This window comes from Mya arenaria, chromosome 4 (assembly GCF_026914265.1).
Source record: "Mya arenaria isolate MELC-2E11 chromosome 4, ASM2691426v1".
NCBI lineage: Eukaryota > Metazoa > Mollusca > Bivalvia > Myida > Myidae > Mya > Mya arenaria.
The window spans coordinates 57,138,655-57,154,408 of NC_069125.1; the positions used below are offsets into that span (position 1 = coordinate 57,138,655).

General features: G+C 33.7%; 1 protein-coding gene across 1 annotated transcript; it reads left to right on the top strand.

Moving 5' to 3' along the window:
• Positions 1 to 10,334: 10,334 nt before the first annotated feature.
• Positions 10,335 to 13,874, top strand: LOC128232284 (lysozyme 1-like). Its single transcript, XM_052945762.1, has 3 exons — positions 10,335 to 10,551; positions 13,154 to 13,279; positions 13,659 to 13,874. Exons 1-3 carry the CDS (start codon positions 10,494 to 10,496, stop codon positions 13,790 to 13,792), a joined length of 318 nt encoding a protein of 105 aa, XP_052801722.1. The 5' UTR covers positions 10,335 to 10,493; the 3' UTR covers positions 13,793 to 13,874.
• Positions 13,875 to 15,754: the final 1,880 nt, after the last annotated feature.

Consider the following 15,754-nt stretch of genomic DNA (forward strand, 5'->3'; position numbering starts at 1 on the left):
GTCCTTACCTAAGAGTGTTCAAATTATGCTCCTATATTCAAGATTAGGTCCCGATGATTTTCTGTGTTTATTAGAGAAAGGACTTAGTTCTATACTTGCAGCAGACCGAACAATGTCACCGTCCATCATCACTTTCAGTGCTTTAATTAGTGTAGGTATCTACAGGATGTTGCCACGAGAACAATTGATTTTACTATCATACGTTTGTGTCATGTTTTACAAGAAGTAACATCGTTTTTGTCACAACAGAATGAATCAAATTTGCATTTTAAGTTAACAAACTGAGAATTTATCCCGATTATTTAATTTTATTATCCCTTTAAAACTAATTTGATTTGAATAGCAGCAACTGATGTTGTTATTGTAAAATCAATACACTGATTTACGCAAACAGCATTTCATATAAATGACGCACTAAAAATACATACAATTACTTTCTTTTAACGTCGCCACAAAATAATCTTCCATTTAATTTGAGGGAAATGTACATCTGATGAAACCGACTTCTTACAACTTATATTGTGTTGAAAATCTAAGTTAGTTGTAAACATCGGTGTGTTTGCAGTAAGGTAATGTTTGGGCAGGCATTTGTTGATGCTGAGAATGTCGAAGTAATGCTGAGTGACGTGACTAAGTGGTTTTTCCCAATAAAATAAATAAAACGACTTGCCGTCTATTTTTATTTTTATGCCCCCGAAGGTGGGCATATTAAAATCGTACCGTCCGTCTGTCGGTCCGTTCGTCCGTCCGTCCGTGTGTACGGCTCAATAACTCGTGTCCTGGCTGTAACTTTCTCTTGTATGGACAGATTTTAAAATAACTTTCCACATGTGTTTGACATACCATGATGACGTCTCGCATGCAAGACAGGTGTCCCAACCTCTAAGGTCAAGGTCACACTTGAGAATCTATTCACAATGGAATGCTGCATATAAGGACATAGAGTATAGGTTGTCGTGTCCGGGCTGTAACTTTCCCTTGTATGGTCATATTTTAAAATAACTTGCCACATGTGCTCGACACATAAAGACGACGTGTTGCGTGCAAGACCTGTGTCCCTACCTGTAAGGTCAGGATCACACTTGGTGTTTATTCACAATGGAATGCTGCATATATAAAGACACAGAATATAGGTTGTCGTGTCCGGGCTGGCTCTTTCTCTTGTATTGACAGATTTAAAAATAACTTACCACATGTGTTTGACATCCCTAGACGACGTGTCGCGTGCAAGACCCGTGTACCTCCCTCTAAGGTCAAGGTCACACTTAGGTGTTCATTCCCAATGAAATGCTGCATATAAGGACATAGAGTAAAGGTTGTCATGTCCGGGCTGTAACTTTTTCTTGTATGGACAGATTTTAAAATGACTTGCCACATGTGTTCGACATACCAAGATGACGTGTCGCGTGCAAGACACATGTCTCTACCTCTAAATTAAAAGATACACTTAAGTGTGTATTCACAATGGAATGCTGAATATGAGGACATAAGAGTGTAGGTTGTCAAGTATAGGTGGTATTATTTTATGTTCAGAGGCAATTTAGAATAACTTGATATATACATTTGACGTAAAGGCAAGATCAACTTTTCATGTACTGACCTTGTTCATAGGTCAATGTCACATTCGGGGGCATTTGTCACATAATGTGACAGCTATTGTTTCAATATGTATTACAACAAAAACAACAAAATAGGTTTGTATGCATCCAATAACAAATAAACACATTCTTAAACAACAACTGGCTAATGGGAGAGACACTCACAGAAGTACTGTTTGCTCTATTCTCAGAAAAGCCTAAATTTTACGCGCAAGTAAATACTTTCTTAGCTTCAATTTTTTTTTTGTACAAATAGCAGCATTTAAACCATGGTCACAAAAAGGTTGAATATAAATGATATTCCCCATATCCGTTTGCGCTGTAAAGATTCAGTTCAGTTACAGAGATTTGATCGCTTAGTGATTTATGATCCTGTCATGGCATGACCTCTCCATTATGCTGTTTTGCTTCAGAACAAGACAGAAACATATCATCATTTGCATTATATAATATATATGGTAACTAAATATATCAAACAATTTTCGTCTAACTGATGATTGACATTCAAATGTCAATTTCTGGGTTGAAATAAGGACACCGAAATGTTTCGATCTTTATGACATTATTATTATGTTGTTATATGTGTAATGTTATCATTAACTTACATTGTGTATAACCTTCCACTATTGTAATAATTTAATCAATTTCAAGCGCTATATTTCTTTCAAACATTATAAACTATGTCAACAAAGGTAAAAACTTGTGCCTTGGCCATGTGCATTACCAATATGCGTAACTCATTCTGTCAATCTTAAATATATCGTATGTGTTTGTCCCCCATTTACTGCAAGATGTCACCGCCAACGAGAATTATAAATGTCAAACGAGAGCGTCGGGAGCGAAAACACAATACTGTCTGCAAAGATGAAGTTTCGAAACGAATGTCCTTTTGGATCAAATGTGTGTGTCTATCACACATTAACATTGAATGTTTGAGTCGATAAGTATTTTCAAGTAATCCTAACCAGTGCGTGATTCGGCTACCTTTTTTGACAACATGTAATTAACTGACATATGATAGAAGTGGCAGTGAGACGGCCTCAATATCTTGTTGGAATAGACAGGCGCTGAGGGAATATGAAACCGATATAGATCTACGTCACATAACATAGATGGAATTGAATACATTCAGGACTGATATAAAACGACTCTTGACAACACAGCAACAAGGCTTTAAAACATTGCCTTTCTGTGCTGCAGTATAGGCACACTAAATCAATATTCTGTTCTACAGGTTTAAAAGAAAAAACACGGGGCGAGAAAGCAAAGAAACATCGATGTTCAAGATATGAAGAAGGTAGCGGAAAGTGATTCATTTATAAAGGGTCTCGCTCATGTTTTGGCATCAATTAGTTTCCCTGATGATGAATCTGAAAACACTTCTATTGAGGTTGTTTACTCTTTGATAACGAACATGCAGAAAAAATACACTTTAAGTGTGAAAACAATATTCTAGTAACGTTCGAACAAATGCTAGTGCAGTCAAGGAAAACTAAGAAAACTGACAAGAAAAACTGACACCAACAAGGACTAAAACACAAACTTAACCTTAAAGCTTTTCGTTGAATCACGTTACTAACGTTATTAACAATCATGGACTTCAAAGACAATATTTGAGCATATATCAACATTTCTTGAATGGTTCCAGCACTCAGTATGTAAGTGTGAACACGGTTAATAATTTGCCGCAATCCATTTCGTCATACCAAAAAGTGCATTTTACGAATATATGAGCGAGTCCTCTTAAATAACAAGGCCAGAAAACGTATCGATTTTTACACCAAATACGTCAATTAAAGCATATTTGAAACCGTAAGTTGTGTTTGTATATATTTATCATCAAACAAGTATTGCCTGCACTAAAATCACCACTGCTCAATATTCCAATAAACTTCTGTTTGAAATTGCAAGGTACTTATTTAATACATTTCGTACTTGCACATGATGTGTATTGTTTTGGTTTCTATGAATGCTACTTATTTATACACTGTTTTATGTTAAAAGGTTGACATAAGGAAAAGTGTGTGATTTGTGCACCATAAAACCCATTTGAAGTTACTGCTATTTCAAGCGTGACTGGACCTACATATTTTGCTAATTATCGAACCTGACCGAGATATTCTGCCACTTCTCACATGATGGTAAAAAAGTAACTAAAGTATCAGGTCTGACAAAAACGCATCGTCTGCTGCCAACCTATTGGAAGCTCCTTCATTTATTTCCCTTTGCTTTGAACAATCTACAGTTTCTTCAGCGCAAGTTAACAGTACAAACATGTAATCGTTGAAGAGACTTCGAACACTTGGTATGACTAGGAAACATGTTTTTTTTAACTATTTTCTCATTATAGTGGATAACTGTCGCAGAAATGTAGCACTTTCATTCATAACCTTTAGATTTTTTTTGTCTGTTGTTACCCCTCAGGTAAACGTCATTTCTTAGATTTGAAACACACATTTCTTCAAAGTAGGTACAACATGAATCATTCTTAAAATTATTTATTTTTTTAGGATGCGTGTTCCATTGCGTGTCATTATCACGATGCAATCTGTCATTATATTTATATATATGAGCCACACTCAGTTCTTCCAAAGTCCTACCTCACTTTCTATCCCTGTCAATTGACATTGAACTAATATTTAAAACCGAACTAAGTTCCATAATGAATTTCAACTACCAATTTGTGTCGATTTATGTCTTAACTTATTGTAGTTTTTGAGGTGTTTTTTAAATTATTTTGGTTCAGGACAAGTATTTATATTTACATAGCAGGTTTCGATTTACAATGAACAATATACCACAAAGCATCACAGATATACTAGAATACTGTCTTACCACTATCTGCCAAAGTTTCAGGAGTCAACCAACATCCAAGTTGAACATCACAGTCTATGTAGCCTGAGAACATGTTCTCTGGTCCAGAAGAAATATAACTTTTTACAGGTTAAGAAAACTCGTCTAAAAGCCCCCCCAAAACAAGTTTATTTCGCAGGTTAATGATGTAGTAATTGTTATTTGAATTTGCAACCTTACTGGTTTTACTTTTCCGTATTAAAATCATCTAAACATGCTTTAAGTGATACGCTACGAATTTTCCTTACTTTGATTTTAACAGTGTTCGAGATTTCTTTATTGTACAAAAGTAGCAAAGTCGAAACAAATAATTTACTTTCGCCAACTTAGGGACATCAGAACGTAGGACAAACTGCAGAAAACGAAAAAAAAGGGAAACCACAAGGACAAAACAACAACAAAAATTATCTGTCTTAAGTTTAGTTCAACCTAATTTATTTTACAACGATTGTGAAACAAGCTAATGCAACTTATATTTGTCACTCTCAATGGCACGATGTTGCGCGAGAGTGTGGTATTGTTGTGGGGTAAAATAAAGTACACGGAGGAAACCCACTTGTTCGGAATGGTAACCAAAACCCAAACCCACACGCGCCCAGGCCGGGAATCGAGCCCGGGTCGCCTAAGTGAGAAGCAAGTGCACTAACAACTGCGCTTATCGGACAACATATGTTATCTATCTTATGTGTCTTTACAAAGGCTATAATATGTTTGGTTTTCATTGAAAATAACACCACTTTCTTTACATGTATTGCACAATGACCCGGAATGATAGCTCAGCTGATAATAAATGACGTACATGCAAATTAAAGGGGCGAAACCTCATGTGATTGTTCATTTACCAATAGTGGACTTACAACAAATAGTCAAAACGTCCTAAGCTGATATCGGGTTCATTTTAAACTAGCAACACACTTTTCAGATGAAAGCAATGTCCATATATTCAACAGCGTAAAGGTTAATCAGTTACAAGATAAAAAATACAAGAATATTTTTTTTGAGTCGTGTATATGATTACAAAAAAAAACATAAGTTCAATGATGAGCTATTTTCCGACGTAAAAATACTGCTCATTGTTTTTAAAAATCATCAATTTACATTACCTATTGTTAAATAATGACATGCGCTGAACGGTTACAGTTAGGGGTCACTCATAAAATAAAATCGTTTTTTTTATTGTAAAATAAATAATTTCTACCATGTCGCGCCTACAGCCTTTCAACGCTACCAACGTTTTCATTATTAAACGCTCATGGCAATGTATGTACCTTTTACTTCTGTGGTCACAGCTCGTGTGCACATTCAAGCTGTGTTAGAGTGTTCAGTTTATATCTTTCTCTTCTTTTTAACTCGCCTTCCTCGACTGTCGGTGTCTGCATGTGGGCGGGAACGTCAATTTACTTGGTCCTTCAAGTGACGCCCTGGCAATATCTACTTTTAATATGTCCCTTATTACATCCCTTATTAGTTTATGTTCTGTGGCATAAATCTGTATAAAATTTCCGTATTTCCTCCTCTTGTCTTCGTCGGTCTGTCCAACGAAATAGTCGAGCGTTCACATTCAGTGTGTGTATACAACGTAATAAATTGCGTCATAAATGCTACGTCGGAAGGCAATATTTTGCTTCGAATGAAGACTTTAATTAATATAACTGTCCTATTTATTCACCATTTTTAATGAAACATGGCGCAGTCTACGCCGCTTACGGAGCCCCGCCTGCGGTCTTTTACCAGAGATTGATTAAGAGTCTAGTTTCTTAAATCGCTTCGACAAACCTTTTCACAATACGGCCGTCTGAATGAGTACTGCCAAAACATTATTATGGCAACACGTTTGTCGGAGTGTTTGATGAACTTAATCACCTTATCAAACTCCGACAATGAAACGAAGGCGTGGCTCTTTGAGCGGCATAGACTCCCCTTTGTTTCATATAAAATGGTGTATTAAAATAAAAGTTATCTTTGAATTAAGTCTTCATTTTAAGGAAAATGCTCCTTCTGACGTAGCATATTTGACGTAATTTTATCACAAGGTATACACACACTGACATTGTCAATGTCTTTTTTGATTCAGTCCGATAACCGATGGGAAGGAATATTTGATTGCTTATACCAATATTATGCGCTGGTTCAGAGTTATTCACGTTTATACAATAGGGTTCAGATGCCGAAAACGGTCAGTTACTTTTAATGCGCCAGCAGACATTCGTTGTTAAAGATGCGGATAATTTGTGCACAAAGTAGTAACACAGCTTTATTATTTTTCAATACTTCATAAATAACAACACGGGCTTATGTTACACTGAATGGGATATAATTCGCTGGAGGAAAGTCAGATAGTTCCCGTGGTAGTTGGCTCCCTTTACACAAAGAATTCGTAGTGTAAAGCGCGATGGTAAATTACATTCTTGTGAATGGTTATATTTTGCATGGTCAATTATGTTGTCGAATGTAAAAGTAGTTTGCCTATTGAGTATTGACAGTATAGTATTTTGATATCATTTGAATGGGTTTGATGGAAAGAGAAGGTATTTGCTTAAATTATACAAATTAAAATGTTGAAAACAAGAATATTTGGCCTTGAAAAAGAGAGATCAACCATTCGTTGATTCAACAACAAAAATACAAACCATTTTTGTTACATGATTATCATAATATTTGCAACAAGGAAGCAATACCCTTTCGAACGCTGTAAAATTCAAAAGTCTCTAAGTTTCTTTCCCGAAGGAAAGAAAAAAAGTTAAACATGAACATTAATAGTTTTATAATTTATATAAGAGATATATTTGTATATATGTTATAAAATACTACATTGTTCCATTCACCTTACTAACTTTGTTTTCGTATATTCGAGGCAGTGTGTCTGTGAATAAATGTTACAGTTTAAAAGAGCATCCATGATTTGCACAGTATTTATTGCTAGGGAAGTGTTATACATATTGGGAGTCATAATGCTATTGTGAAATCAATAAATTGATAAATAAATAAATCCGATTTCAATAAGCAAGTTTACTCTTTATTTCGAAGTACGTAAGTCAACCGTGCTGTGGATGGGAGCGTGTTTGGCTCTTAATAATGCCGTTCTAGGTTTAAGTCTAAACACGATTTTCTTTTTCTTTTTTTTTCATTACTGTAATTTATATATCGTGTAACAGCTGAGGTTTGCTAAATATTGCAGAATAATATTTGTAAACCTGAATTGACTAAGGGAAAAATACTACTAACGTTTGCATTTATGGTCACGTGACTTCTTTGTTCATCACCCTTGGTTTTATAAGGCTTGAAGAGAACCAACAAATGGCAACAAAAGCTACGACTCCTAAGACCAGATCCTTTAGCCGCCCGTGTAGAACATAAGTACTACAATTTCGATATTTCTTTACTTTTTTATTTCAAGGATATATCCAGCTAATATTAACCATTCATTTTGTAGGTTGAATATTTGTTTAAATTACCGACATAGACGTGCGCGTGTCAAAATCACGCATTTCGGCATGCAATTGAGAATATTATTAAATTATCATTACATTAAGTTAAATTAAGTTAAACTGCAAAAAAAAACATTAAGGACTAGGTTTTTGTTACACTATGAAATATTGAATTGATGTATTGTCCCGCGAATTTGTTGTTGTGAAAATGTAATAGTATTGTTTTGTAAAATTAAAGATAGTAACCGGTGCGTGGAGTATTATTTATGAAACCGCTTTTGCATCAATTAATGTCAATCTTTCTCAACAAAATTTCTCATAATTTACAGCTAATGTGATATGTATTTTTCTAAAGAAATTTTCGAAAAGCAACAATTCTTCATAAAATAAGAAAAACGCTTGACTTTAAATTGTCTGTCAAGGTCATAAGAATAAAACCTTTTACTTTTTTAGATTCATTTTTGCTCAAAAGGCTTCTATCTGGTTAAATAATCTGATCAGTCATGATATCACGACTAGAATGTCACCTGATGACGTCAATGATGAAGAAGATAGCCTAAACCCAACATGAATATGTTTCATAGTTCTGTCTGTAATGATGATTGAAAGTCATTTTTCAGTAAACACTGACATGTACGACAATTTTGGCGGCATATTTTGTCGCAATAGCGATCAGTATAGAAAGGAACGCTGGCTCGAACAGACGGAAAATAGATAAGCTTACTTAGATATTTGTTTTCATTTACAAAGTAATCTGGAAGGAATAAAACAACTCCGTGACCATACATATTGTCCAATATGGTGACCACATGACATTGACTTTAAGATGATTTTAATGAATTTTAGTCAAAAACCGAAAACGTATATTGACTCCTATTTTTTTAACGCTGCCTTACCCTTCAAATTTTAAATATAATAAGCATCAATCAAATAAATCGTCTTAATACAGATGCAGAATGATGCTTAAGGAGTAAATGTATAGAAGGTGTTTCAAACGTTATCCTTTCAGCAGATTTGTTTTTATTGATGTTTTGCTCAAAATCTATTCTGAGTATTTTAGAAATATTGTTTATCCATTTAAAAATGTGTGCTCACTCAAAACTCTTAAGTAAATAGTAAGTATTGGAACATCTTTCGATATTCCAAAAGAGATAAAATTCAAGATATTGATCATTTGTTTAAACGTCATTATGTTGAAAAATATGTTTCTTTATATTGATTTTAAGAGAAAGGTTGTATATTTTCGCTCTTCTCTCGCTTTGGTTTGTGTGAACAATTGTAATTAATTCACTTCTCTTCACCGGCTCCAATGTTTTTCTTCATACATCCGCGGAACTTACAAATAATTGGGTGAGGTCTAAATACAAATAAAAATGTGATGTATGCTTTAAACTTTAAAAAAGTGTCCTAACAAATGAACAAAACTGTAGGACTTTTATGCACCTCATAGTTTTATTGTTTTAGGTTTCAGTTGTCATAATTCACATTTATATACGTATATATTTGAAACTAGGATTTAGCTAGAACTCAAAATTGTAAAACAAACATAGTTCGCTCTTTTTGTCTGTATATTATCACGTACGAAATGTAAACATAAACGTGGTTTTACAATCTAAAAACTTAAAAATCTGTTTTAAAAGATTACTAGACACATCCTTTAAAGCAGAAATTATTGAAGAGCTTAACTTGATATATAGTTTAATTACTGAGGATTTACCACGCATAGCTCTTTATCAATACAGACAGATACGGGCATTGTATGCGTTATACCTGTTTAACGTTTTATCCGTCAAAGCGTAATAGATATATAGTTAGATAGATAGATTTATTCATGCATATATATATGTCATAGTAACAAACCAAATATCTCATAAAGTTATAACACAGACTGATTAACAAAGTATTAGTGATGATATCTATACTAAAGCACAACATCATTAGAATGCTTTGGATACACACGTGCGTTAATAAAGATTTAATTCAATGTGACAAATATATAACACATGATAACCCAGTTATTCAACTTGTTTCCAATGAGGTCCTTATACGACCGAATTGCAACTTGAAAAACATAATATCATTATATAACAAGTATAATTTCCGTTATTGCTTCATAACGTGGGCCTGATCCCTGACCGTTATAACCAGAAAACAGGAAGTTGCCATGGTTCCTACATGAACCAGTTTCCAAATATTTGCACAGTCTGAATCAAGCAATGATCTTGATTCATGTGTCCTTCGAAACTTATATTTCTCATTTGATTATAGATCATGCAAATAATTCAAAATGATTAACACATATTTAATATTCAGATCAAACATGAATGCATTTTGCCTGAAGGCGAACAACATGGTGTTTACAATACTATCTAGTTTAACTCATTTAACAATTACACTATTTATATAATATTTTGAAATGTTCATAGTGTACGTCTGTGTTGGTGTGTAGATAGAGTACGTGCCAATATGCAACAAAATAATGGACTAAACAACATGATTGTGTTAAAGTGTGTATGTTTGTGTTCTAGTTAAATCCCTGTTTTAAAGATATATATAAATGGTCGAGAACTAAACGATACAAGGTATTTGAGTTTAAGCCTATGATAATAACAAGATGAGGTGTATATTACTGCTGTTTTGTTCATTTGTGGTATTGTCGACTGTTTTTGAAAGTAAGTGCATCACATCTGTAATTTTATTTATTTTGTATTTAGTGAATTTTTGCCGTGGGATCTTACTACTGTGATTAAATTACGTCATTAGTTTTAAATGTTGGCAATTTTATACTTAAAGCTGCACTCTCACAGATATACCATTTTTACAACTTGTTTTTGTCTTGGAAAGAGCAAATCTATCTGCAAATCAATGCTATAAGATTGCCGACAAAAATCAGATCATAGATTATTATATTTCCGTTTGAAAATTAATGTTTTATGGATTAAACCGTTACTAACGGTTTAAGAAAAATGCCTTAAACATCATTTTTTGAACTTAGATATAAACATCTGCCATCTATTTTTTTGTCAGCAGTCTTATAAAATGGGTTTCCATGGATTTTCGCAAAAATTGTCCCAAGACAAAAAAAAATATATCAAAACGATCAATCTGTGAGAGTGCAGCTTTAAGACATGCGATAGTTGTGAATCATCAGCTTGAGCTTGATGCATGCGTGTAATTAGACGTGAATTTAATACAGCCTAATGTAAATAAAAACAAGGTCCTTATGTTAACGTAGAATTAGGTATGTTATATATCTCTTTTTTATGGATATGATACAAGCTAATCGAAATTCGAAATGATCTATTTTGTAACATAATTAACCGTTTTGAGATTGACATTTTCCAGTAACATTTCTGGGGTAAATATAAGAATGTAATATCGCTCAACTCGTACCCTATGAGGTCATTAGGGTTTTGATCACATTATAAACTCCGTTTTCCTCTTGTTAAATTGTATACATATCATATAGCAGCATGTGTGACATTGATATTGTCAACCCGAGAGCAGAATGTCACCCGAGGCGTTAGCCGATATTTTATTTATTATACCGAACAAAATTAAGTACATAAAATAGTTATAAAATGAATTTAATTAAACAAATTTAACAAGGTAAATAAAATATAACATGATAACATATTTATATCTAGCACAAAATTCCACCGTTAATTATGCTAAAATCCCTGCGAAACAGTTGTCTGATGTTTTTGCGTACACATTGAAAAGTGACGTCACTGCTTAATGTGTATAAGGGAGGTAATCACGTCATGAGTAAGCTAGAATATTAAAGCAGTTATTTGCCCTTATATGACATTCAAAAAGTCGCTGCGGTCACATGACCTGACAGTGAATTTTCGCTAGGTCACGTTTCAAAAAAGGTTGAAAATGTTTCCGATAGTAAAAATGTCTCTTTTTCGGGTAATGGGATTTTACCACTGTAGACAAAAGTGAGGTATAATAATGATAAATATTTCAACATTTTATCGAAAAATGTTATAAGCTTATTCCTGATCTATTCTGACTACAGAAAAATAATGAGCAGAAAGGTACAAAAAGTTATTACTTTATATTTGACGGTATCTGTGCAAGTAATGCAGTCACAGCTGACATGCCACCGAACTACACTGATACATATATTCGATATATACATTTGTCAAACATAGTAGGTATATATTCAGGACGGTCTTAATTCGAATAAGCGTTATGTCAATTGCTCTGTAAAACTGATAGTAAATATTTATTATATTGCGCTTTTAATGTTTTAAACTGGCAAATGTAGTGTGATTTGTTTAGCAATATAACTTAATTTAACTTTATGTCATTATTATTCAATCCTCAGTAGCTTGCCGTAAAGTTTAAAACAATATGATTTTGATACCAGCACATGTATGTAAATATTTACAAAAATGTACAAACTCCAAATGAATGTTTAACATCAGCTGCATTATTAATGAACTATTAAAAATAAGGAACTATCGATATTGTAAACGACTTCAACACAATTGTACTATTTTCGGAAAAAAGTTAACTTGTAAACAATGGATTTTTTGTTTCCATGAAAATATTTCAATAATACCAAGTACTTGTTATCAATTTCCCAATAACTAACATTTATCGGTTTTTAGTAATATGCCAATACAACAATCGATAAATCGAGCGCAGTCCAAGTAAAAATTAGCCGTCTAAAAATAATACATCAAAAGCTAAAGGGACAAGCCAAGTAATCAGTACATCATATATATACCATGTTAGGGACACACGGCTGGGGTCCTAACAGCAATGGACTTAAGACACAAACAAGAAGCCCTTTCTGTACCAGATTTAGCAATTGGCCATTTGGTTTTGTACAATTAAATCGTTGGTGTTTATGATAATTTTGTTGGAGCAATCACCCCATGTATCTTATTAAAATGTACTGTCATATTAAATTTTGTAGAATATTCAGAAATTCACAGATTTGACAATATCCTCTGTTTTATTTATCAAAAAAAGTTATTAGCAATCGTTAAGCGTCAAACTGAAGCCAGATTTTCCTAAACCCGTTTTTCAAAATGATAGTTAAACTTTAAAACCGACATCTCTACAGGTATTCAAGTGTTTCATTCACTCAAGTTTAAGAAAATCGTCCAAATTTTCTGTTTGTTCTGTTGTTAACTAATCCGCAAGAAACCATTGCTTTATGTTTTTTTTTTATATTGCTTCATTGTAAAGGCGGCACTGTACACAGTAGAGTGCCCTCATGTCAATGTTTCAAAATGTTATATTTGATTATTGCAGGCGTCGCTGGATCTCGTTGTTCGGTTAGAGGTGGAACGTGCAAGTGGGACAGTCTGCCATGTACTGGTGGATTCTATCTGTCTGGCCTCTGTCCTGGAGATAGAGATATAAGATGCTGCATTAATGGTTAGTTGAAATGTACTTCGGAGAGAGAGAGAAAGACATATAGATTGACAGACAGACAGGCAGATCAAAAGCGATTGACAGATAAACACACAATATACAGTGCCAATGAGATCCATACGAGATACTCAATTAAACATGCATCATGTTGTTAATTGTGGTAACCTTTTTACATTTAAGCCCATCGCTACTGAAAACTATGAAAGAATAAAACCATTTTCAGCCGGTCAGTCACTATTTGTAATGACCTGCGTTCTCCGAGAATTCAAATTTATTGTAGAAATGAGAATATAATACTTGAAAAGTTATAGTTCTTTCAAGAATACATTTAAAAATTCAAACATGCAAGCAGGCTTTAATAGTAAATTTTGTTTTATTACAGGCCATGCTCTTAGAGACTCAAAGTGTGAAAAGAGAAGTGGCAAATGTCAGCCTGACAACAACATTTGTTATGGAGAATACGTGAGCAGATTATGCGATGGACCGAGGAGTCGGAGATGTTGCGTTCCTGTCTGAACCAACTAAACAATATTTTGTTCTTATCATGATACTTTACTTTTACGTTTCACTTCGCTAAGTAAACATTTTTATTTCATCATATTGTTTTGTTTAGTTTAAGCCCAATTATCCTTCTATAGTGTGAGAACATTCTTACATGATTTCCTGATGCGCAAAATTTATATGTGTATATATACCACCTCTTAATTCCTCCAATACTGGAGGGCGCAGTATATCAGTATACTATACAGATCGCAATTCAATCCGTTATCACACAACGTGAACTTAAAGTGCCACTCTTATTCAAAATCAATACATACACATGTATAGCAAACATAAATTTTGAGTGATAAATCTTTAACTACTTACTAAATAGTGCATTTATGGAAATATTAAATACTGATAACACGATTGTAACCGTGTATTAAATAGCTGAAATCGCAAAAATATTAAATGAAAGGTTAATGCTAAAAGATTAACTGTGATCTACTATAGTCTCATAAGGTAAATATACCATGTTTTTTGCACCTTTCTTTCAAATATAACTCGGTATCCTATATAAGAACAATTGTTGTCGACATTTTTTCATCCTTTTTGGTAAATAAAAAACATCTGTATTAATTGTGGTAAAGTTTATTTGAGAGTAAGAGTGCATCTTTAAGTTTGGAGAAATAGACACAATTAAACAATTAATAACAGTATACGCATCATATAAGAATAATACAAACGATGGAATATGAGATATGAGTGCTTTTTATACACTATGTTTGGGCGTTTTCCTTTTTTCGTCTTCACATTGACTCTCATATCAGAACGGTAAAACGTAGGTGCAGCTAACCCGTTAAGTAATTAGCATGCGGATAACGTTTCTCACTTATATCGTACGGTAATTTTGAACGTTGTCCTTGACAAAATGGTACAAAACAGTTACCGCACTCACTAAAGTAACCCTCGTGAATATATGCTATATACTAGCACGAAGCGCTTCTTGGGTTTGAATGTGTAGTCACTTTTACATGTTGGCATTAAATAATTTAAAAGACACCCCCAAAATAGCATGGTACCATGTTATCCATAAATTATGGTGAAAATGAAAATAATAGTTTAAATGTTAACAAGGTATCTTTTTATTGCCATTATCATCATTTACTTAATTGTCGTTAAAAAGGTCGGGATAGGTCCGAGGTAAAGTGTCGGCATACCGACAAAAAGGTCGGTCTAGCTTGAAGGACATTCTTTTTAGGACTTTTGAAAACATACATAATAGTTCGGCTTAATATTGTGGTAACAATACCACCAACATATCAAAGCAAGTGGTTTATAACCATATTTGTTTAACAGGTTGAGACCAATGCTTAAAACTTACCAATGCCAATGCATACATTATCCAGAGTAAAACACTGACATGCTGTACATTTGACGGCGTTACCGATGTGCGTACGCAACTGCCGCACAGGGAAGGGATGGCCCGCTGCTTGTATCATATGGTTGACGACATGACGAACTATATTAGCTCATGATGCTGTATTCAACACGACTCGACTGGATTCTGTACCAAATCATATTCGCACGCTTGTTCTAATTATGATCCTTTTTTTAATTCAACGTGGTAATTATGACATGCTATATAAGAAATTCGTAATAATAATTATTCATACCAATTTGGTATGCATGTGAAAACAAATGTTACTCCTCGGAATCTTAGTTTGATACTGTTTTCATGAAAATCGTTTCAACAAAACTCTCTTAGGATCCAAAGGGTTCTATGAAGTACGATTTATTACATGGAAGACACTGACAAAAATAATATAGGGACAAGCCGAGAAATAATAGAACAAGTATAATTCCTGTTTAGGGGCACAAGTTATTGGCCCAAACGACACTTAACGAGGGACACAAACGTACAAACACCACAAACAGCACACACACACTTTTTTCTTTTCTTTTTTTTCCATTTTTATATTGTTTTAATATCTTGCC